The sequence below is a fragment of the Xenopus tropicalis genome, chromosome 1 (genome assembly GCF_000004195.4).
Source record: "Xenopus tropicalis strain Nigerian chromosome 1, UCB_Xtro_10.0, whole genome shotgun sequence".
NCBI lineage: Eukaryota > Metazoa > Chordata > Amphibia > Anura > Pipidae > Xenopus > Xenopus tropicalis.
Genome location: NC_030677.2, coordinates 39,677,940 through 39,701,504, shown reverse-complemented (window position 1 = coordinate 39,701,504; position 23,565 = coordinate 39,677,940). Strand labels below are relative to the sequence as shown.

The following is a 23,565-nucleotide window of genomic DNA, read 5'->3' as shown; positions in this document are numbered from 1 at the left end:
TTAGAATCCAATTTTTTACTAAACAGATGCACATCAAAACAAAAGACTGCGAGACGGAAGAGGAGACAGTTCTCTTAACAGAGAAAACAAAGTGTATTTTTTAGAGAAACAAACAAAAAATTTGCAAAGTGAAAAAAGTCAAACTATTGAACCACTACAAGTATTTTTCTTTAACTGGGGAAAAATATTTATACTTTCAACACTCATGTAATGGCTTCCGGACCTCAGTGCAAGTTTGTTAAAAACGGAAGTTTTTGCACAAAACTTGGGTCATGCGTGCCTAATCGGCATTGGTGGATTCAACACTTTCTGATTCTTGGACAGGTTCGGCCCCAGCATCCTTCCCTTCTTTGCTTCTTTTGGACTTTTTGTGTTTGTGCCTTCTGTGACTATCGCCCTCTTCGCTATCATGGCGGCGCCTGCTGCTGCTAAGGAAAGGGATGCACCATCAGAATGGAATCTACACAGTATATTCAGTAACACAGTACATTCATGCCAACTTGCATATCTGCCTGCTCTAAAAACATGCACATTCATTCCATAAACAGAGTATTAACAGTAAGGCTGATGCCATGTGGTGCTGACTCTCGGCCTGCGGATAGGTACAGACTGAGAATCTGTCCTTACGCTAGCAGCAGCCTTTCCTTTGCCTGACCCACAGCAATTACATTGGCACACAGAGCAGATTTAGGCGCTGAAAAGATCAGGAACGCATTTCACACTGAAATCCGCTCCGTGTACCTGCATTTGGGCAAACACAATGGCTTCGGGTGTGGGCAAAGGGGAAGGCAGACGCCAGCACAGCGGCCTGACTGAGAATCAGCCCAGTGTGGTATTAGCCTAACAGAGAAAATTAACCTTCGGGAAGATTTGTGACGAGACGACTCCTCTTTTTCTCGATGCCTCCTTTCCCTGTGCCTTTCCTCTTTTTCCCTGCTGATTCTCTCTCTGTGACGCTCATAGCTCCTCTCCGTACGCTCACTATACTCCTTGTATCTGTATCGCTCTTCCTCACTGTGGGGAAAGAACAGCATAAGGGCGAGCTCAAAAAGAAATCACCAACTAGCAACATGGCATGATGCTCACTGCAGGTATTAATGGGCATTTTATTCAGATTAACAACTTTGAATTTACCCAATTAGGGTAAAACCTACACCCTTACCCACACACACTAGTTCAGAATTCCCAGTACTTATCCATTAGCATCTCCCTATTCCCATAATGCACCTATATACCTGCGGCAGTTTGCTGCACAAGCACCTTGCCTGCGGCACAGAAAGAGTGGGATTTGCCAGTGACTTTACATGCTGATTTATAAGGTCTTTCTTGTAGTTAAGGCAAAGGTTGCGGGAAGTGAATTATAAGGTATTTGAGGGGTCTCTAAACAGGGTCAACTGAAAAGGAAAATTTTGTTCACATTTTTACAAAAAAAAAAAACAAAAAACAATTTCTTTGATTTTCTAAAAATGGTTCTTTGTACAAGGCCAAATATATCCGAGCGCCCAAGGGGTATATTTTCCGTAAGTAGGAACCTTAGGGCATTTATGCTTGGTGGGCTCTGTACTGTTTGCAAGTAGAAGAAGGAAGAGCAGAAAGACATCCAGATGCTTGTTCAGATTAAAGCCAGGCTTCCTACTATGACGCTTGCCCAATACTCAAGCCCAGGGGAATGGCACATCTTACGCAGGATATTAACAAAACCATTTGTATTTCCTATAAAACAATGCAAGTGTTCACAGCATGTAAATGAACTCTAATGGGTATGAAAGGCTTTATTGGGTCTGTGCTCATCACTATTCACAAGGTAATAAAACAAAACTACCTTGATGTGCAAACGCTCTCCAATTGCAAAGTACCCCCCAACCTATCTAATATCTGCTGCGCGATCCAGTTATTAACACCCACGTGGAGTTCCTCAGTGGTCTAGAACCCCCCAAGCTAAGGTAACGCAGGTTGCACGAGAGTAAACGCTTTCACCCAGGGTCCACGGAGAAGAACAAGGCATTAATTATATCCTTTGTTTTAGCACAACATCTGTGATCAAATGTAAATACAAGCGCTAAGTAAAAGCAGCTGAGTGGTGGGAAGGGGAAGGAAGCTTTACCCCAAGAAGCGTAGGGGGGAAAGAAAAACACAATTGTAACATGCTAAAATCAGATATTGTGAAGGTGAGGGCTGCTGGCACTGAATCGGACACTTAGCGGATGCCAAACCTATATAATAAAGAGGCTGCCCACTATTTAAGACTCCTTTGTTTGGGGAAAAACAACTTTTTAAATGACAATTTAGTGCCTCTTGTATCAAGTTAAATGGTATTAGTTATATTAAAGGGGATATAAAGCCAAAAAAAGAATTCTGGCTGTAGTCAAACTGTAGTCCTAAGCAACTTTCCATTTCTTTCCTAAACAACATTTGTTACATTAAAACCACTGGAAAGTATATAGGAAAGATGGTTAGAACATAATGTTTTATTTCTGAGTTACACCTCCTTTAAAACTCAGGCTGCTTGGAGGCCTAGGACTATATGGGGGGGGGGGACCTGTTAGCTTTTTTTTGGAAGTTGGAGAGACTGAACTTTGACATGAAATGATTGGACTGGAAGTAGGAATGCTATAAGCACACTGCACATCTGTTATAACCCAATCTGGCAACTTCAGATTCCCATGGCAGGACAAACATACACTGGCAATACACAAAAGCAAGTACACTTAGCTCTACCGGTTTTGTTCAGTGGGAGCCTGCCCATACAGCTGGTTTGGTGGTTGCCAAATAAAAGGATCTCTGCCCGATTTGGTTGACAATATTAGGCTGACCTGATCATTTGGCCAATTCCCAAGAAGGTTCTGAATGGCCATACTGCCATTAAGCAGGCTAGACATATAAAAGAACAGGGGGCAACACGGACGAGGAAGGTGTAATATCTAAAGCCACATTTATATCAGTAAAAGTGCACTTTCTTTTTTCTGAAATATAAATAAGCCTTGTACCTTCCTCATCTGTGTTGCCCCATGTTCTTTTGTATTTTTGTTTCCTGAAATGTTTTCACAGCAACTCCAGACAATGTTGGGTATGAAAGCACCATAAAAAAAAATGTAGGGAAACTTGGTACACTAATGGGTGTGCTTATTGTATTTTTCTACTCATACTGACATTTAACCCCATAAGCAGCTTTATACATAAGCACAATGGTTTTGAAGCTGCAGCCTAAGTGAGCATAATCGATAAATGTTTCTGTGCCAATTTCCTTTCTTTTCCTGTAGCTGGCCCTTTAAGTACATTGGATGGATAAGTTGTGGTACAAACTGAAACCGGTTTATTGCATTAAATATAGAAACTTGTCTCTATTCAAGCTGGAAATATCAATTTACTCTGGCTGGCAAAATGTTCTTTAAAATTATCCTTCGCACCAACTACGTTTCAGAAGAAAATTGTACCCAAATCGTTTGTTCTCATTAAATGGTGTTTTGGAAAAGTGCAGCCCCGTCTGAAAATAAATCCACTGAAGTGGAAAATGTATGGAAGAGTCTCCTAAAAACCAGCACAGAGCCAGAGAGTGAGTAATGCTAAACTGCTGCTCCTGCTGCCCATAACCCCATGGCTGTCTTTAATCACTAGTCAGAAAAAGGCATATGGCAAGGAGAGGGGCTCATTTAAAGAAAAAGAAAGGGGCGGGAGTTGCGCAAGAGCCAAAACCTCCCCTTAAATGCCTCTGTGTTTTCATAGCTGGCAATAGCACAGAGAATTGGATTGGTCTGGTAACTATTAAGCCCCAGCGAAGCCTCCAGTGCATCGGCCCTTACTTAACCCATTCACAGCAACCCAAAGCCCTATATGGACACTGTCATTAATGGGTTAAGCAGCCATCTTGCCTGTTTTTGGCTTTCAATCAAGCTGTCTGTTCAACAGATGTGGAAATGCTTTCTCAACTCCAAAACACTGGCTGTATAATTTGTAACATGAAGCACACGCCATTTACAGAACCAGAACACAGCGACTTCAGAGAGGGAAACAAAAATATACTGGTTACTAGTATCTAATCTGCATGTCGATGCTCTGCATTTATCCCCCGCCACAAACTATAGGAAAGAAACCTTTTGCTAACAAAAGAGCCAACAAACACGCATCTTACCGTAAGGGCAACAGTGACTCCTAGCGCTAAGCAGCTATACAAATATATATATATTCTATATAATGACTACCATATGAACACCTTCCAAGTGCTACAGGAGGGGACAGGGATATAGCCAATCACTAAACACTGGAGAACAAGAGAGGGAAGAAAGGGAAACTCTGCTTGGCAGCACTGAATATTAACTCTCTGCAGTCACAACTTAAACCACATGCACACCGAGCACTAAATAATAAAGTCTACACATTTATCCATGACAGGTCGCCATTTAGGAAAGCTTTAACCAAAAGCAGAAACACTGCCATCATACATGTGAACTGCGAACACAAAACAGACATTGCCGTGACATCACAGATTTTACTCCATAAATGACTTCATGACCCACACTGTCACAACTATGTAGGCTTAATATTGCTGGAGGCCTGTACTGGCCAAGCAAGGTTCCCCTACCTAGAAATGTATGCATATGCACTCAGGGAAAAGATCTGCCAATACATGAGGCAGCATCCAACAAATTCTATTCTGAACTGTGTGTACCAAGTACATTGTTTCATATGGACATGCAAAATGTAAAGGTCTGTTCTGCTGGAACTATGCATATATAGATCCATTTTAGGCTGTTTAAGCAGAACACACCACCAATGACAGAAGACAAAGGCTGCTGGAAGGGTGATACGTCAATACCAGATAGTCAGGAAATAATTTAGACTTAAACAAGACAAACTATAAGCTGACACAGTAAAACCTTCATAAAAGCCAGAAAAACTGGGATAGGGAATGACAATTTAATGCAACAAATACCGTGGCCATATAAAAGGATAACGGCAATAACAGTAAAAATAATTCCCCCCGAATAAGGTGGATTTGGGGATTTTTGTGATCTAAAACAGAAGCAGCAAACTTGACAAGCTCCTCTCTTTTCTAATCCAAAGAATAACTGGCCATGGAAATCCCTGTTTAGCTGTACGGTTATAGCAGGAAGGCGGACAAATATCGTGCTGCTGTAGAAAAAACACAAAGTCAATGCAAAAGTTTCTTCAAAACTACTCGCCTATTATATGCGCCTGCGCTTGGACTGTGATCTCGCTCTCGTTCTCTGTCCCGTTCCCTCTCACGGACTCGCTCACGGTCTCGGTCTCTGTCTCGGTCTCTGTCACGGTCTCGCTCCCTTTCGCGGTCTCTATCCTTCTCTCTTCTTGGATAGTAGTCCCATGGTTTGGCGGTATCTACCAGACTGGACCACGGACCAGCAGAACCAGGCATGTGAGGAAAAGACACTGCAAAAAGACATAACACACCATATGGAACGGCAGGTTACAGTACATACCTACGATTTACTAGCATCATTTAAATCACAGACTTATAACATTTTTTAATATAACTGTACTTTTTCGCACAAAAGCAATCTCTCCACACACAAAGAATTATGCCAGAAAAGCACAGCAGCCTATAGAAACTATGCACAGAATCTAGGATCTGTATTCAGTTGACTCCTTAGTAGTCTGAGTCATGACTAAAGGACTGGAGAGATAAAAGCAACAAAATTTTTTTTTGGATTTTGCTCTAATTTAATTTCATCATTAGGCATTTAGTGGGTTCAGGCTACTCTGTGCCAGAGGACATATAACAGAATGCCAATCTGGAAGCTGTAATAGCGTCCCTGGTAAGGCCTCACCTTGAGTATGCAGTGCAGTTTTGGGTCCAGTCCTTAAGAAGGATATTAATGAGTGGGAGAGAGTGCAGAGACTGCAACTGAACTGGTAAAGGGGATGGAAGATTTAAGCTAAGAGTTTAGACTGTCAGGGTTGGGGTTGTTTTCTCTGGAAAAGAGGCGCTTGTGAGGGGACATGATTACTCTGTACAAGTAAATTAGGCAGGATTATAGGCAGATAGGGGTGTTTTTCTCCCATAAAAACGATCAGCGCACCAGAGGGGTTTCACAGTGAGGGCAGTGAGGTTGGGGAATGCCCTTCCTAGTGGTGTTGTAATGGCAGATTATGTTAATGCCTATAAGAGGGGCCTGAATGAGTTCTTAAACAAGCATAGTATCCATGGCTATTGTGATACTAATAACTACAGTTAGTATTGATGTTTGTATATATATAGTTTATGTATGTGAGTGTATAGATAGGTCAGTATGGGTCTGTATGTGAGTGGATAGATAGATCGGTATGGGTCTGTATGTGAATGGATAGATAGGTCAGAATGGGTCTGTATGTGAGTGTATAGATAGGTCAGTATGGGTCTGTATGTGAGTGGATAGATAGGTCAGTGTGGGTCTGTATGTGAGTGGATAGATAGGTCAGTATGGGTCTATATGTGAGTGGATAGATAGGTCAGTATGGGTCTGTACGTGAGTGGATAAATAGGTCAGTATGGGTCTGTACGTGAGTGGATAAATAGGTCAGTATGGGTCTGTATGTGAGTGGATAGATAGGCCAGTATGGGTCTGTACGTGAGTGGATAGATAGGTCAGTATAGGTTTGTGTGTGCTGGCTTTACTTGGAAGGGTTGAACTTGATGGACTCTGGTCTTTTTTCAACCCTATATAACTATGTTTTATTATGTTGTGTGTCTTCATTTGTGGCAAATCATTATCTGTGACATATGCAACACAGACCATGCAGGCTTATTCGTTGGCCGAACTAAATCCAAATTAGTGACCAAACCCTTTATTTTTGTATTTGGCTGATTACAGATTCCTCCACAAGAAATTCAGCCAAATACTGACCGAAATCACATTCAAATTAAAAGTGGTTTGGCCAAATATATATATATATAAGATGCCACACAAATTTTGTTTGTTTTTGTTTATGATTCCACACTTGCACATTATAGTTTTTTCGCACTACAAAAAGATTATACTACAGTTTAGCATTTAATAACTGAAAAAGAATTGTTTCTGTGCAAAAGAGCAAATACAGAAACATTTCCTATAGGATTATGAATTTATATCAGTGAAATGGCACCCAGCACACAGTGAGAGTAAAGGGGAAGGATTCCCTGAGAAATCATTCACTTGCCTCCATGTATATGAGCTTCTATTCCCAGTACTCTGATTCATTATGCTAACACCAAATAAAAAAATGTAACAGTCACAAAAGATTCTAAGGCTCAAATAACAGTTTTTTTTTTTTTGTTTTTTTTTTTAAGAATTATAGGAAAATGATGGGTTTATTCCCTGGTGCAGATTTTTAATGTGCAGCCATCACATGGCGCGGTTATGTTGTTCCAGGTCGGGGTCATTAAAGCAGTGCTGGTTGCATCTGAAATCAATTTATCCAAGCAAAATGCAACATAACAGTCTGCATCTATGCAATGGCTGGGAACTAGATCCAGACTCTTGAAGTATATTAAAAAGAACAATTCAGCCGAAACCTACCGAGCATATAAATGTTACACGATAATAATTTGAACATTGTGCCCCATGACTATCTTGCAAGTTATTATTTTCTTACTGTGCTGTGTTTGGGGGGTGGTTGGGCAATGTTGTTTCCTATTTAGAGAACTGCTCAATACCCCTTAGTAATGGCAGTACACTTACACAAGCCTGCCTTTACTGTATAATACACAGGGACAAATATATATAACAGCACCATTTTCTTGTTCTCTTTGGGAAAAGGTGAGTTGAAGGGGTGGTTCACCTTAAGTTTAAACTTTAGTATGTTACAGAATGCCCTGTTCCTAGCAAGTTTACAATTGGTTTTTATTATTGTTATAGTTTTTGAATTATTTGCTTTACTCTTCTGCCTCTTTCCAGTGTTTCAATTGGGATCATTGACCCACTGTAACCAGATAATTGCAAGAGCTGCTGAAAAAAGCTAAATAATTAAGAAAAATTAAAAATGAATACCATTTGCAAATTGTATCAAAATAATGTCTATATCTATACTAAAAGTTAATTTAAAGGTAAAGAAATTTCCTACATACTATGCACAACCTTTGGGTGACCATGAATAATAGATCAAGGATGTATGTATGTATGTATGTATGTATGTATAACTGCCATGTGGTAAGAGACACAGTAGGAAGGAGGTCCCTGCCCTGTAGAGCTTACAATCTGAGTGATGATTGCTGTTGTTGCAGTTTGTCTGGATTTTTCTTGCACATAACATAATTGTACTTTTGCTCTATTTAGCTCCCAAATTGTTCATTAAAACACTTAGGGGGTAATGTAATAAGAGATAGAGTTAAGTTTGAAAATAATTATTTGATTGGGTGCAACAAGGTTACAAAATGTGGACAAACTTAACACTTACTACATTACACCAGGGGTCCCCAACCTTGGGCAACATTTAAAAAAAAAAAAATTGGGGATCAACATAAGCATGAAAAAAGCTCCTGGGGGGGGAGGGGGGGCAGTAAGGGCTTGTGATTGGTTATTTGATAGCCCAAAGTGGACTAGCAGGCTAAAGGAGGCTCTGTTTGGCAGTACACAATCTTTTTGCCTCCAATACTTGCCTCCAAGTCAGTTAAAAAACGAGCACCTACTTTGAGACCACTGGGAGCAACATCCAAGGCGTTGGAGAGCAACATGTGCTCCCGAGCCACTGGTTGGGGATCACTGCATTACACTGTCAGGATGTACAAATAACTGCAGTGATTATCCATTTAAAAGCTACAGTGCCACCAAAACTGTAATAGTGCAGAATACATACATTTGGTGCAGAATACATACATTTGGTGCAGAATAAATGTCTGAGCAGCCATGCAGCTGAGGAGAATCCCAAAGGTTTCTGGGTATGCAGTGCATGGCATGTTCTGGACAAAGACACGGTTTTCCCAGGGAATGAAGAGAGAGTTAAAATGATGTTTAATATCTAGTGTATGTAGCTGCCAAAACTAAAATTCCCTATTCAGGGCAAGCTGCCAGAAACAGCAAGCAGCAGCTGGGCTCACTGGACCCCTAATTTCCTTGACTTGTCATGATGTCAACAAGATGTGCGGTGTCTTCTGGGGATTTGACTGTAATATGCAAGCTAATAGATTTGTTTCAATGTAAGCATCAGCTTTCATCTTGTGGCATTCAAGTCCCCAGCCCTTCCTGTAAAGAGATGCTTTAACCATTTTAGTCAATGCAGCAGCAGCTCCGCTGTGTGGCTCCGTTTATTCTTTCCGTGTGGCCTTCACAGTATATAATGGCTGAACACCAAATGAACCCTGCATCTTTCGCTAGTCAGTGTCCAAAAATACACAAAGCTGGGGTGTGCGCCAGGGAAAATACCAAAGTTAAAACTAGAATTGTAGGTACCTAGGCAGAAGGAAATCCCCACAGCCTTTTTTATGCCTCAAAATTCTATGTAACCAAAAAGAGACACCGTTGCACCAATGCCGGGAGAGGAAAGTTACAGAAAGTTGACAGTTTTTACTGCTGCCAGCTTAGTTACCTCCGACACCATCATCCCTTAATTTACATGAAGATGTATTCCTGTAAGATTTTCAGCTATTAAACAAAAAAGAGTTATGTAATATGAGAGAAACGTTTGCTAAAGTTGTTATCACCTATAGCAGCCAATCAGCAAGTAGCAAACATCTGATTGATTGCAATGGACTACTGCACCTGGACAAGCTTTGTGATATACATATAAATAGGTATTTATATAGGTGTTTATATATTTGTGCCACCTTTAAGTGTTCAGATCTCAGTCAGTCAAGCTAATAAATTCTGTTAGGACTGTCTAAATCCTGCAGAGATATAAACAGTGGGTTTTAGAGGAAATCTGTGAGCGCTGTGAGAGAATGCTCATTTACAGTCTCGCAGGGAATGGAAGCAGATACTCTTTATAACTGTACTCCTGCTAAAATCTAAATGTTTTCACATTTAGTGGTGCCTACAATTAAGTGCTGGTAAGCATGAAATGTTTTAGGCTATCCATATGGGGTTGTTAATGCTTTTAATTGATTACAATAAATATAAAAATTTTTTTTTACTGATTTCTGAGTAGTAAAGGAGTCTTTCATTTTTATACTAATCAATTATGCACATGCATGAAAATAAAGTAAAAATGGACCATACAATAGCACTGATAAGCTTTCCATATGATGGTATAAATGTCTACAACAGGGGTCCCCAAAATTTCTTAAGCTGGCCATTCATGCACCGATAATATCGTACGAAACCTCATTTTGTACGATATTCGGTGCGTGTATGGCAACTCGGCGAGGTGACCGATATCCAGGAGGCTGCTGATATCGATCGACTCTCTGATCGGGCGGGTTAAAAGATTTTGAATGGGCGCCATAGAAGACACTTGAGCAAAATCTGCCTTCTGCATCATAAAAGTTCACAGAGGTGCCAAATAAGGGCTAAGATTGGCTATTAGGGAGCCTCTATGCATACTATCAGCTTACAGGGGGCTTTATTTGGTAGTAAATCTTGTTTTTATTCAACCAAAACTGGTTTGGGGACACTGAGAGCAACATCCAAGGGGTTGGTGAGCAACATGTTGCCCCCGAGCCACTGGTTGGGGATCACTGATCTACAATATCAGTCTCAGTCACACAGATTAGTGTCAGTCACACAGATTAGTAACCATGACTTATTTTTGGATAACTTGAGGTGCCCATCCCAGTCTGTGTATCACTATGTACTGACTGATTGGCCTGTGGATTGCCAGCTTTACATCTCATGAAGGGATCAGAATGAAATTCTTGTTATGACATGAAAGTCAGGAAAATATTACAGGATATGCCACTGAAAGTGGAGACCATTTTACACTGCAAATGAAGGTTTAAGCTGAGCTAGTGAGATTGAAGCACAAATTATACACTTACCACTGCCATAAGGAAATGCAGGAGCTGACCGCCCATCGTAGCCAGAGGAGTGACCACTAGAAAGAGTTCAGAATATAAAAATTATGGGGAATAATGTGAATTACTCAAAAGTAAGCAAGGTTTCTAGCTTTTGCAAATAGACCATAAGACCTAACAGCTCTTTAGGTTGCATCTCAGAAGCCAGGTCTGGCAAGGTCTGATCACTGCATGGACAACAAAAGGCAATGGCATTGCCAGGATCCACAACAGGGGTCTCCAATCTTTCATATAAAAATAAAAATCCAGGAAAATGTAAAGTCAGGGAAATGAATAAAGCATTATATATTGGTGGTGCACTCACACACCAGGTGGGTATTCTGGAAAGGTTATAAAAGCCACCAGTGGAGCACAAAATTTCCTACTCCTTAAAACAATGTATCTTAGCTCAAACGTTATTAAATTGTTTCATTTAGACAGTATGCCATGGCTTCTGTGCTTACACTGGCTTGAGACCTTTCTTTCAGCCTAATAAGAATAAAATCTGCCTCTAACATTAACTTTGGCTGGTACAGTCTCCGCTGTTACTATATAATAAAAGTCCACTGGTTGAATTTCAAAGGCCTCTAACTCCATCAATGCACACTGACATCTGTTTTTATCCTGCTGAGCTGGCACACAATGTGGGCTTTTAGTATGGACAGTATCCAGCAAATAGTCCAAAATCATTACCACAAAATGAATTATGTGCTGTACTGAACAGAGAACAGCAAAATATGACTGAATGTTTCGGTTAGTCTTCACATATTTCAGACAGGGAAAAAGAAATGATTTCAGTTAGTGGACAGGACGAGTATGAAACAAGACTTAAATCTGCAATTTTTTGGGACCTCCGTCTCCAAGTAAATAAAAAAAAAATTGCATTGTACCAACTCAAAACAACTAAAATAAAAACCTACATTCTGTTCATAAAAATGTCTCTAAGAGAATATGGTCACAACCTTGTTTGCTTATAGCCACCTTGTCAAAAAACTTGTATGCACCCTGGGCATACATTAAATTGCTATGCATGGTGGCAATGTTGATGTTGGTTCTCCTCATATTTATAGTAAGTCACTTCTCATGCTGTTCTAAATCTGCTGGATGTAACAAAGCCGGTGTGTCCTCTATGGGTTTTGGCAATGCAGACCGATCACTGGTGGCCTAGTACCATATTGTACATTTACCACTGCAGGGTACAAGTCATAGGGGAACCTATTAGAAGCCTTGTCACACCATGGAATCTATGGTTTAGTGTGCATTTGTGCAAGTGCAATTTAGGAACTGAACTATAGATAAGTACAGTATGAATAATTCTGGAATTACATACCTTTCTATTGTTGGGATAAGAGATGGTGGCGGGCCTCCAGGAGGAGGAGGGAAACCTAAAATGAGAATGAAAGGTTGACATTTCAGTTTCTTTCCAAATTTTAAGACTGTTGTATTTTTTTTCATTATTCATTTCTTTTTTTAAAACCTGACAGCGTCATTCCAATGGCAAATTCACACAGTGAATGGTACCTGAAAATGAACAGCCTTGAGTTCAATTAAAAACCAATAAGATATGCTCTGCTCTTTTAAAGGAGCCACTCAGTTGGCAAATACATACATCTTCAGATATGAACAGACTGAAAAAAAATCTGTTCAGAGCCGATTATCAAAAGTTAGGAACCCCCCCCCCCCCAGTGATTGTAACTGGGCACCCCCCAGGGATTTTACCTTTCTTCTCCTTTAAATATATGCCTCAATATGTAATTTGCCAACAAAAACAGGACATCTAAACCTCACTGTTCTAATGTAGATAAGACAATACAAGCATACACATTTGCCTAAAACCCCAAAGAAATTCAACCTAACTACAACTGAAGACCAATTGCAACATTGCTAGGAACAGTGCAATCTATAACATATTAAAAGTTAATTTAATGCTGTATGAAGCATCAACAGCAAGAGTCAATGTAAATAGATGTCTATCCCCAGAGGTACACGACAAGGTTGCCCATTGTCACCTCTCCTATTTGCTCTAGCAATAGAGCCCCTTGCCATTCTGATCCGACACTCTCCAGCCATAACAGGTCTCAAATTGGGGGCCTCACTACAGACAGTCTTACGCAAAGTGAAACACTTTAGGTACTTCTCCGGTTTGAAAACCAATTGGGACAAATCTAGCGTATTCCCCATAGACCCAAATATGAATCCCAGCATGTTCCCTCCTACCCCTCTGCAATGGGTTGATGCATTTAAATACCTTGGCATTCAAGTACGAAGAGAGCTGAACGATTTTATTCCAAATAATTTAGAACCTATTCTTAAAACCAAAAAGGAGAAACTGCTGATATGGGCCAATCTCCCCTATCTATCTGGGGCAGAGTCAACCTGCTAAAGATGATATTCCTCCCTAAATTTCTCTACATTTTCCATAACTCACCTATTTTCATTTCGCCTAAATTTTTCACCTCTCTAGATAAGACACAGACTGCCTTCTTATGGGCCAACAAACCTCCCAGATTCTCCAGAGCCAAGCTTAGAGCACCAACTACAGAGGGCGGCCTAGGTCTTCCACACTGGCAATTTTACTCCCTAGCCGCACAGGCTTACTATGTCCAGTGGTGGTTCTCTCCTGATCTTACCAATCCCAATGTTCCACTACAGGCAACCCTAGCTAGCTCAATGGAGTCACTGAAATATATCCCATTCCGTAAACTATCAGATATCCAAACCAATCACCCAGTCATCGTGACACCCTACAAAGCATGGCAAAAGATACTACACCTATACAAACTGAAGCCCCCAATCCTGTCCCCGGGCCTGCCATTGTGGGGAAACTCCTACTTACCCAATTTTTAACAAATTGCCCCATACCGAGTGTGGCCTCACTGGGGCATACGTACACTCGGAGATGTGACCAATGCTGGGGCCCTGTTACCTAGAAACCAGATCAGACATACAGACACAGGAGAGCTGCTACCCTGGTTCTCATACCTACAACTCCAACAAGCCTTCCAACACCAGTTCCAGAGAACCATAGTCCCCTTTGTGCTCACAAAGCTTGAAACCACCCTCCGAAACCCCTCCTCTAAAAAACTGATCACTACACTATACTCCCTGCTCCTATCTACCCTCCAGTCTCCCTTTCTCACAGCTCAAAAAGCTTGGCACCAAGACATACCGGAGCTGGACAGGGAAGATTGGGAGAAAGCGACAGACAGGGCTTATGACTATCTGATCTCTACAAGAGACAGGTTAATCCAGTTCAAAATCATACACAGGCTCCATTTAACCACTCTACGTCTATATCGTATGGGAATCCGCAACTCATCCCATTGCCCTAAATGTGGTGCCCTCGAGGCCAACTACTTTCATTTAATGTGGTCATGCTAGTGCTGGGCGGTATACCGGTTTAACCGGTATACCGGTTTTAAAAAAAAAAACGGTATAAGTTTTAAACATACCGCTATACCGGTATGCGCGCCTCCTGCTTTTTTTCTCCTGTTACTTCCGGGTTGCGCCCGTGCGTACGTGACGTCGGCGCGCATGTGACGTCAGCGCGCATGTGACGTCAGCGCGCACGCTAGGACGCATCGCTGGAGCTGGAGGAACTACAAGTTGGGTAAGTTCCGCTGGGGGGTTGTGGCGGCTGGGGGGTTGTGGTTGGGGGGGCTGGGGGGGTTGTGGTTGGGGGGGTTGTGGCTGCGGTTGGGGGGGTTGTGGTTGGGGGGGTTGTGGTTGGGGGGGCGGGGGGGGTTGTGGTTGGGGGGGCGGGGGGGGCTGGGGTTGGGGGGGCTGGGGTTGGTGTTGGGGGGGGCCACCAATATTTATTATTTATTTTTTTATTTATATACCGTCAAATACCGTGATACCGATATAATTTTGAAAATACCGTGATATAAATTTTTGGTCATACCGCCCAGCTCTAGGTCATGCCCACAAATACATCCCTTTTGGAATCAGATCCTAGACCACATCCAAACACAACATCCCTACCTAAAATACTCAATCCCAAGGTTTGCCATTGTGGATGATATTATTCCCAAATCAGCATCTCGCATCCTCTATAGAACATTACTGTTTTATGCTAGGAAAAGTATCCTTCTTCAATGGATGGCACAATCTCTCTCTCCGACAATTGCTAGCTGGCTCAATCTAATTAAAGCCCTTCTGCCACTAATACAACTCACCTATATAGCAAGGGGATGCCCCCAAAAATATGACAAGGTATGGGGAACATGGGTTGAAGCCATGGAATAATGCCACATGATCTTCCCAGGGAACTTGAACCTTCACCGGTAATCCCAAACCCTCCCCTTTTCAACAGAAGTTGAACATTACCTCGAGTAGGATACCACTGACTACCTAAACCAATGTACCGTATATATCCTGAATAAAACACGCTTGTAGAACCAATGTCAATGTTTTATGTTATTTGTTATAAATGCATAAACACCTTAGGAAAAAAAAAAAAAAAGTTAATTTAAAAGTGACCCACCCCTTTAGGCCTGGTTTACACAAGCAATTATACTGAAAATTTAGTTCCTTGTGATTACAAAAGGCAAATAACTAGTTTAAAAGGATGGATATTGAACTGCAACAGACACTAGCTGTACTACAGTCTAAGCACAATCAGAAACACAAACAGAAATTCCAAGTACTGTCCCTTGCATACTGCTCATTAGACTTTGGAAAAGCAAAAGCATAATAAACAGGCAGAAATGGCTTTCTACAGTAGTTACAGGTGAGACCTATCATAAACATTGCCTTAAAAAATTTAAGGTAATTAAATTGTTTTTAATAGACAATACAGTTTTTTCACTCACTATTTAAAATAGGTAAATCCCATTCATTCAAACAATCTCCATAGAGGGCAAGATACAAAGAATAGGCAACCATGCCCTCACATCTCTGTTCTGCATCAAAGCAGTTGTGTTGTAACGGGAGAGTGAAGAAACTGGATAATGTTGCCATACACAGGTCAATAAAGCTGCAAATGGACTAAGCTAGCAGCCTATCGGCCCTGTATGGGACCCTACGACAAGACAGTCTGCCCGATATCTGGTGGAAATTCAGTCAGATGTCGATCGGGCAGGTCTGATTTTCCCATTGGGCTGAGGAAGAGATTTGCGTACTGATGATGCCCTTGATCAGATGGCCTACATATGGGCAATTATGACCCTCAAGGTAGGCAAATCAAGGAAAGATCCACTCATTTGGTGCTCTCACCAAATATGTATGGCCACCTTGGCCACCTTTATTGCCAAGTTTTCAGTTAACTGCCTTGCTACAAAGGCTGACCCATGTCAACCATACTCTGAAGCAGCACTTTTGGCCTTGGATTGAGACAGATTTGTCAGTCATCCTTCTGTCACAAATATGGCAGCAGCGGCTGTATCAAGTTCAGAGACAAAAGTACAGGGGGCTTAGTAGCTGTCTAACCAAAATTCTAAGCATCACTTTCTTAGCTCACTAAGGTATGACTGCTAGAAGTTATAAGGTTGCGTATCCCTAATGTAGACTATTCCATATCCTTTTTCTCATTTTGTAGCTTTTGGGAAAAGGCAGACAAAGCCCCACCCTTACTGAAAGTATGACTTTTACTTTGATTATACATTACCATGCCAGAGATCAGAACATATCTACTGCAAAAACTATATCGAGTAAATATAAGGAAAAGTTTAAATCTAACTTACTGTGTTCCGGGCTCATTTTTCTCACACTCACTTTCTTTCCTGTCTTCTCTGAAAACCAATTAAATAGCTTCTTAAAAAGAAATCACTGGCTAACATTGCTAAGGCAGGGCTGCCACTCTTATGGATTTTATCCTGCTATATTAATTTGCCTGGAATTTTGAAACTTGATTGCAGGTAATAAGTGGGAGCTGATTATATAGATGATATGAAATCCAGTTCATTTTCTTAAGAGGTCAAGCTTTAAGGAAAAACCCTGTCAGTGGCAGCCCTGTGCTACTGTAACTTTAAATCTCTGCTATTTAATAGAACTGCTAGTTCATTTGAACAAGGAACCAAGAATTGTGTTCTTCAGATGACAGAAGGAGAAGAGAGTCTACCTGGAAACAGTTAAAGCACTTAAACTAATGGATATGTTAATAATTCTAGTTTTAAAACATGTAAACAGGTTTGTACATTTCCATCCACAGTTGCTTTCAGTGTCTGTCCTTGCTATTTTCCAGACATATGTAATAGGGTACTAGGTGCCTTTAGTTTGTGTTTGCAATGCTATGCAACATGGTGCCTTAATCCCCAGATGGAATTCCAATGAATTTGCCATAGCTAAGATGTGAAATGCATGCATGGCCAGGTAGCAACAGATTGCATTTGTGTGTCTTACGCAGACACTGCATTTTGAATTATTTATACTTCTGCTCTGGTCGATAGGGTTCAATTTATCCTAGCAACCAGGAAATGGTTTGTACGAAACGCTGGAGAATGAATGGTAAAGTCACTGGACAGACCCAGAAGAAGCTGACAAATAATTTAGAAGCAGTATTAAATAATAATAATAATAATTAACCTATTGAAAAATTGCAGAGAATAGGCTATTCCAATGCTGTCCAACTTCTGTGGTACCAAGGGCCAAAATTTTTCAGGCAGAGTATGGCACACAGGCAGCATAGGGCATGCAGAGTATAGCACACACAGACAGGCCAAAATATGGCACACTAGCAGAGTATGGCACAAACAGGCAGCAGAGAGATTATGGCACACACAGGCAGCGCAGGGCAGGCAGAGTATGGCACACACAGGCAGCATAGAGCAGAGAGATTATGGCACACACAGGCAGCTCAGGGCAGGCAGAGTATGGCACACACAGGCAGCATAGGGCAGGTAGAATATGGCACACACAGCCAGCATAGGGCAGATAGTGTGAGGTGTAAACAGGTAAACTATGTGGGAGCTGTGAACAATGCAGGGGGTGAACAATACAGGGGCTTACAGGTGTAAACAATACTGGGGTTTACAGCTGGAATCCAAGGTGTGAACAATGCAGGGGGCCAGATAATCTAGGTACTGATACCATTTAAAGCTTACATAAAGGTAAGCAGTCACAGCAGCCAAACAGGTGGGGGCCGTGGGCGGGATGTAGCCCGTGGGTCACCAGTTGGATAGCACTGGGCTATTCTATAATAAACAAACATTAAGGTAAACAGCACCTTTAAGAATTACAGAGTTTGCTTGCTGAATGCACATTAACACAAGCGGGAAAAAAAGAATTATTTTCATACCTGCACTAACATACATGACCTGGTTTGCTAGGAGAATATTTTTTTCTTTAAGTTGCAAGTGAGAGCACCACCAGATCGGTGCTACTAGCTAAGGTAAGGAAATCCTTTTTAAAGGGAGGGCACGTATCACCCAAAAATTGTTTCCCCTATCAGAGCTGCAGGCTAATAGAAAATTGTTTTTTCCAAAATGCAAGGGCAGTCTAACAAAATCGCTTAGGTGCCATCCAACAAGTGTTTATTTAATAAAAATTCTGAAATTCTAGCATGTTCTGTCACTACAAACACTGTACATATAAAAGGTTATGACAAGGTAACCACGGCAAAATATCAGCTTTCTTGGATTTCAGTGAAAGGCAAGAATGCTATTCTTATCGTAAAATGCTATTAAATACTGTGTTTGTATATATATTATTTGAAGGGCGGAAAGTAAGGGATCACCCTTTGATAAAAATCCCATTCGAGTTCAGATTGGTGAAATTTCTCATTGGCAAACTATGACAAGCTTATTTTACTTTTTTTTTTTTAAATATACCCTTAAAAAAAACTATACCCCTGAATAATGTAGGTCTCTATAAAAATATATATTGCATAAACAAGCTCATATGTAAGTCCCTGCTTCATCTAAATAAACCATTTTCATGAAAATATACTTTTTTAGTATGTGCCATTGGGTAATCCTAAATAGAAAATTGCCATTTTAAGAATTAAGGGCCGCCTCCTGGGATCATTGGATTCACAGTGCACACAAACAAGCCAAGGCACACATACATGCTAGGCCCCATCAGCCAATTAATGGACAGAGTTCTGCCTTTTACTCCCACACTACTTCCTGTTACAGTCAGAGCTGCATTATTTCCTGTCATGTGATCTCTGAGGGAGCACACAGCCCATCACTAAATGGTGGCTCAAGGGAAAAGATGTAAAAGGGCAATATTTACTGATATATATACACCAGTTTGGCAAGATTATTAATAGGTCACTTAACATAATATAAACTATCTGTTGGTTAAGTATTCATTCTGGGGGTATAGTTTTCCTTTAAGCAGCACTGGGATCAAAGCATTGTGTAGACCAATATTTGCATTATATTACCCCTGCCTCACATGTAGCTTAGGAAGAAACACTTTCAGTTCCATATTAATCACTGTACAGGTGTGGAACTTGTTATCCTGAAAAGTCAGGACCTGGGCTTTTCTAGACAAGGAGTCTTTCCGTAATTTGAATGTGCATACGTTGTTTAATAAAGAATAATAATTTAAACATTAAATAAACCCAACAGAATTGTTTGCCTCCAATAACGATTAATTATGTCTTAGTTGTGATCAAGTACAAGGCACTGTTTTATTATTATGGTAATCCAAATCATGGGAAGACCCCTTATCTGGAAAACCCCAGGTTCCAAGCATTCTGGATAACAGGTCCAATACCTATATTACAAAGCAAGCTTTCTGGAGGACAATGAAAAGTCCTTAATGTTATTTCATGTGATTTTTTTTTTTTTTTTTACATAAATACATACTTATTATGTCTTTAATAAGGTAGCAAACCCTAACTTTTAATGTAGATACTTAATATACTACATAGTAATATAAATAAAAAATGTAAAAATTAGAGAACCACTAAAGAGTTGAACCTGTGTACAAATACCAGAATAATTTAACTCTGCATTCTGGAAACCCCAGGTCCCAAGCATTCTAGATAACAAGAGCATTGCCTCTACATTATAGTGAGCAGTTAGAGATTCTGTAAGCATGTCAAGCTCCTTATGGTTTATCTTGCTGAGCAAAATATGCCTAAAAAGTTCTCTTTTAAGAAGATGCTTAGTGTATAAAAGTACACATGCTACAATGCCAGTGTAGCCACTTTGGACGCTGGTTCATGGCATTCTGTGAGTGAAGAAACTATTTACCTTAATACAGCAGCAACTATGGCTGTTAAACTACACACACTTTAGTGAAAGTAAAGCCAGGGAATATACCAATGTTATATATGAAATAGAATAGACACATCTATTAAATATACTTACCTGGAGGTGGCACAGTGATAGGAATTCCTAAAAAAAAAAAAAAACAAAGCTGTCAGTTACGGAAATTCTATTGCACTTCACTGCACACGTTTAGTAAAGTGCAAGCAAATTTATATCACATCACCAAATAAAACAACATTAAAAAAAACGGAAAAAGGAATTTGCAATTCAATTTTTAAAAAACCATGGTTCTTTAGGTGGCCTGGATGGCACGGGTGCTCTTTACATTTAGGTGTGCTTTGCTTTCAACCATTCTGTGTCACACAAAGTAAATGAGGGAAGCCAGTTAGGTTTTTAGGGTGGCCAAATAATAAATGAATTCCAGTAGGCTCCAGAAGGATTTCACTCATCTAAACTTGTGCACAATAACTCTGTAGCACTGTAGTCTTGGGCAGGTCAAGACACCTCATTTCTATATGTCCTCTGGCTGTGTAACATCCACATCAGGGCAAACTGAGCTTATAGTCTCATTTGATTAAGAGAGTTGTATCTAATTAAATTAATCATTCACTTATTCTAGAGGAAAAAACTAAATGCAACAGAAAATAAAACATTGCAGTATGGCACATTGAATAATAATAATCTTGTCAGGATAACACTGCTTTGGATTTTACTGCATTACTAGTTCACCACATTAAGCATTAATGAGATTCCATAGGATAATAAGGTAGTTCGGTGTATGCTGATTTGATGGACAGGATGTATAGAAAAGATGAGAGGTGAGCCTTCATTTGAACTCAAAGAAGCCTAAGGCTAATGCCCCATGGGAAGATTAGTCGCCCACAATAAACCTCTGCTACCACAGGCGACTAAACTCCCTGAAAAGCCTTTCCAGCAGCAATAAAGTGAATCGCAGGTGGAAATGCGAGGCGTTGCTTTGTTTTCTCCAGCAGGGAACTTCCGAAAAACAAAGTGATGCAAACGCTTTCCACCAGCGATGTGGATTGATAGTTATGAAATGTAGATAGGCTAATATATATTCTTAATTGGCACACAAAAGAATAGGTAGACAGTAACACTGGTAAGCAGGGATATATGAAGCGGAGGATGCACTGTGAAACTGCTATAAACATGAAACTTGCAGAGAACTCATACAGAAGCAAAGAACCCTATACAGGTATAGGACCTGTTATCCAGAATGCTTGGGGCCCGGGGCTTTCGGGATAAGGGGTCTTTCCATAATTTGGATCTCCATGCCTACTAAAAAAATAATTAAAAAAAAAATAAAATAGAACTGTTTTGCCTCCAATAAGGAGTCATTATATCTTAGTAAGGATCAAGTACAAGGTACTGTTTTATTATTACAGAGAAAAGAGAAATCATTTTTAAAAATTAGAATTATTTTCTTATAATGGAGTCTATGGGAGATGGCCTTTCCGTAATTCGGAACTTTCTGGATAAGGGTCCCATACCTGTACTTGTATTGATAAACCCTACTATATAAAGCCTGCTTCCCATATAAGCAAGAAACATGCAGCCAAAAAATGGAAAATGTCACACGAATAGTAAGTCTAGGGAACTTTTAATTCATAGGAATGTGCAGAGAACAAGAGGTCACCCCTGCAGAGTAGTGTATTTAAAGAAAGCTTTATTCAGTATAAGGGCAGTATTGGGCATGGAATCTATTGCCAGAAAAGGCTGTTCATATATTTTAACCGTCTTTATTAAAAGTTTTTGCACAGACAACATACTTCAGGAGCCTGTGATCCAGGGATTACCCATTGTTGTTTAAAAGTCAGGAAGGAAGTTTTGCTCCAGGAGTCAAATTATTAGAGAAACTATTTTCTTTTTCTTTGACTTTACTTGATCCAACGCTGCCTACATAGGATCTCTGGAGGACTAATACTTCTTTTCAAACTAACATTTCCTGATGAATAATTAATCCCAGATACAGGAGTTCTAACTGCCAAGGCTTAATGGGTATCGAGCCTCTAACAACAGAAGAATTATACCATGCCACTGTACAACACACACAGCAACCCATAAGGTGAACACTTTGCTGGTGGGTAGGGTTTATAATTAAAAAGACTACTACAATATAGGGATCTGTAACTTAAATACCGGATATAAAGCACAATCAAATGCAGTTATAAGTTTATCGTTCCTCTATTTCCAGTTTGTCAAGCTCATTCTGGTTTCAACGCTTTACAGAAGCTGCTTCCTTATAAGCTTATTTGGCCCTCGATACTACAGCCCTGCTCTTGTTGTGTATACAAAAAAAGTTTTAATTATGCTTTCCTTATGATATGGTTCCCTGCACCAAAGATTAAGGAAATAAAAGTGGAAACACACAATTATAAGACTTTTTTTTTTCGAATAACTGTATTACTCTGTAATTGATACAAGTTGTTATAGTGCTTAACAGAAGGCAAAAAGACACACAATCTTGATTATCCTATGACAATGTGTTCTATGAACCCACCAAAATCAGCCCATTTGATAGATACAGTTAGATACATAGGTTTAACTACACTTACACAAGACAGAGAGCCCAAAGCATGTAGTATCCTTACTAAAAATAAAGTTACCCATATATTTGTGCATGTGTCCATTTTATTTTAAAATATACTGAAAACACACAAAATGTGCAATAAACATTTACCGTATCGAGATGGTTTTTGCATCGAGAACGATATTGATCCTAGGAGAAAAAGGAAAGCACACACAGATTTTCAGTTTCAAATGGGGTTACAGTGACTAGCATCATGGGTTTATAATTTGTATAGGTCACTATTGGCTTTTTTGTATATAAGATTCCATGAAGTTTGATCTTCACTTCAATGCAATAAAATCTGAATGTTCTACTTGTGTAAATGAGTGTAAATGAATGTACACAGTGGTATCTGAAATTTCTTAATGTGCTTTCATTTAAACTAAAGTGTAACTTAAATATACAGGTACTTGCTAGCAATTACAGCACCAACAACTAATTTAGTAGCTAACCCCCATATGTAATAAAAGGCACTATATTTGCCCAGTAGCAGTAGCCCATAGCAACCAATAAGATATTTGCTTTTAAACATGTGACCAGTAAATACTACCTGCTGATAGGTTGTTAAAGGTTACTGCTCCTGGGCATATTTAGTGCCTTTTATTGCATAACCCCATAAGAGCTCCGTGACTACCATCAATTTCCTACATGGATAGAAATTTTAAAAAAAAATAAAGTTTTGCGATACCTATTCTGAAACCGTGGGTGTTGTCTCTGCTGCTGTTATGCCAGAACATAAGATATTCTCATATTTTATCAGCTGGTCGCTTTTGAAAATGTAACACTAAAGGAAGGTTATGGAAGGAAATAAAGAAGGTTGCTTGCAACCAGCTGGTAAGATATGGAATCTTATCAATGGCTAACAGCAGTCAGAAGCACCTTTAGCAAAACCA

At 40.0% G+C, this 23,565-nt stretch overlaps 1 protein-coding gene across 8 annotated transcripts in view; it reads right to left on the bottom strand.

The window, feature by feature from the left end:
• fip1l1 (factor interacting with PAPOLA and CPSF1) overlaps nucleotides 1–23,565 on the bottom strand; it is a 42,406-nt gene continuing 18,841 nt past the window's right edge. For 2 of the 8 annotated variants that reach the window (XM_031901028.1, XM_031901036.1), the window contains exons 11-18: nucleotides 22,784–22,822; nucleotides 20,182–20,208; nucleotides 16,603–16,650; nucleotides 12,249–12,303; nucleotides 10,904–10,959; nucleotides 5,181–5,406; nucleotides 859–1,014; nucleotides 1–428 (exon numbers count right to left, since the gene is read on the bottom strand). In XM_031901028.1, coding sequence (XP_031756888.1) covers nucleotides 281–428; nucleotides 859–1,014; nucleotides 5,181–5,406; nucleotides 10,904–10,959; nucleotides 12,249–12,303; nucleotides 16,603–16,650; nucleotides 20,182–20,208; nucleotides 22,784–22,822 — 755 coding nt within the window. In that variant the 3' untranslated portion in view covers nucleotides 1–280. 8 annotated transcript variants of the gene reach the window in all.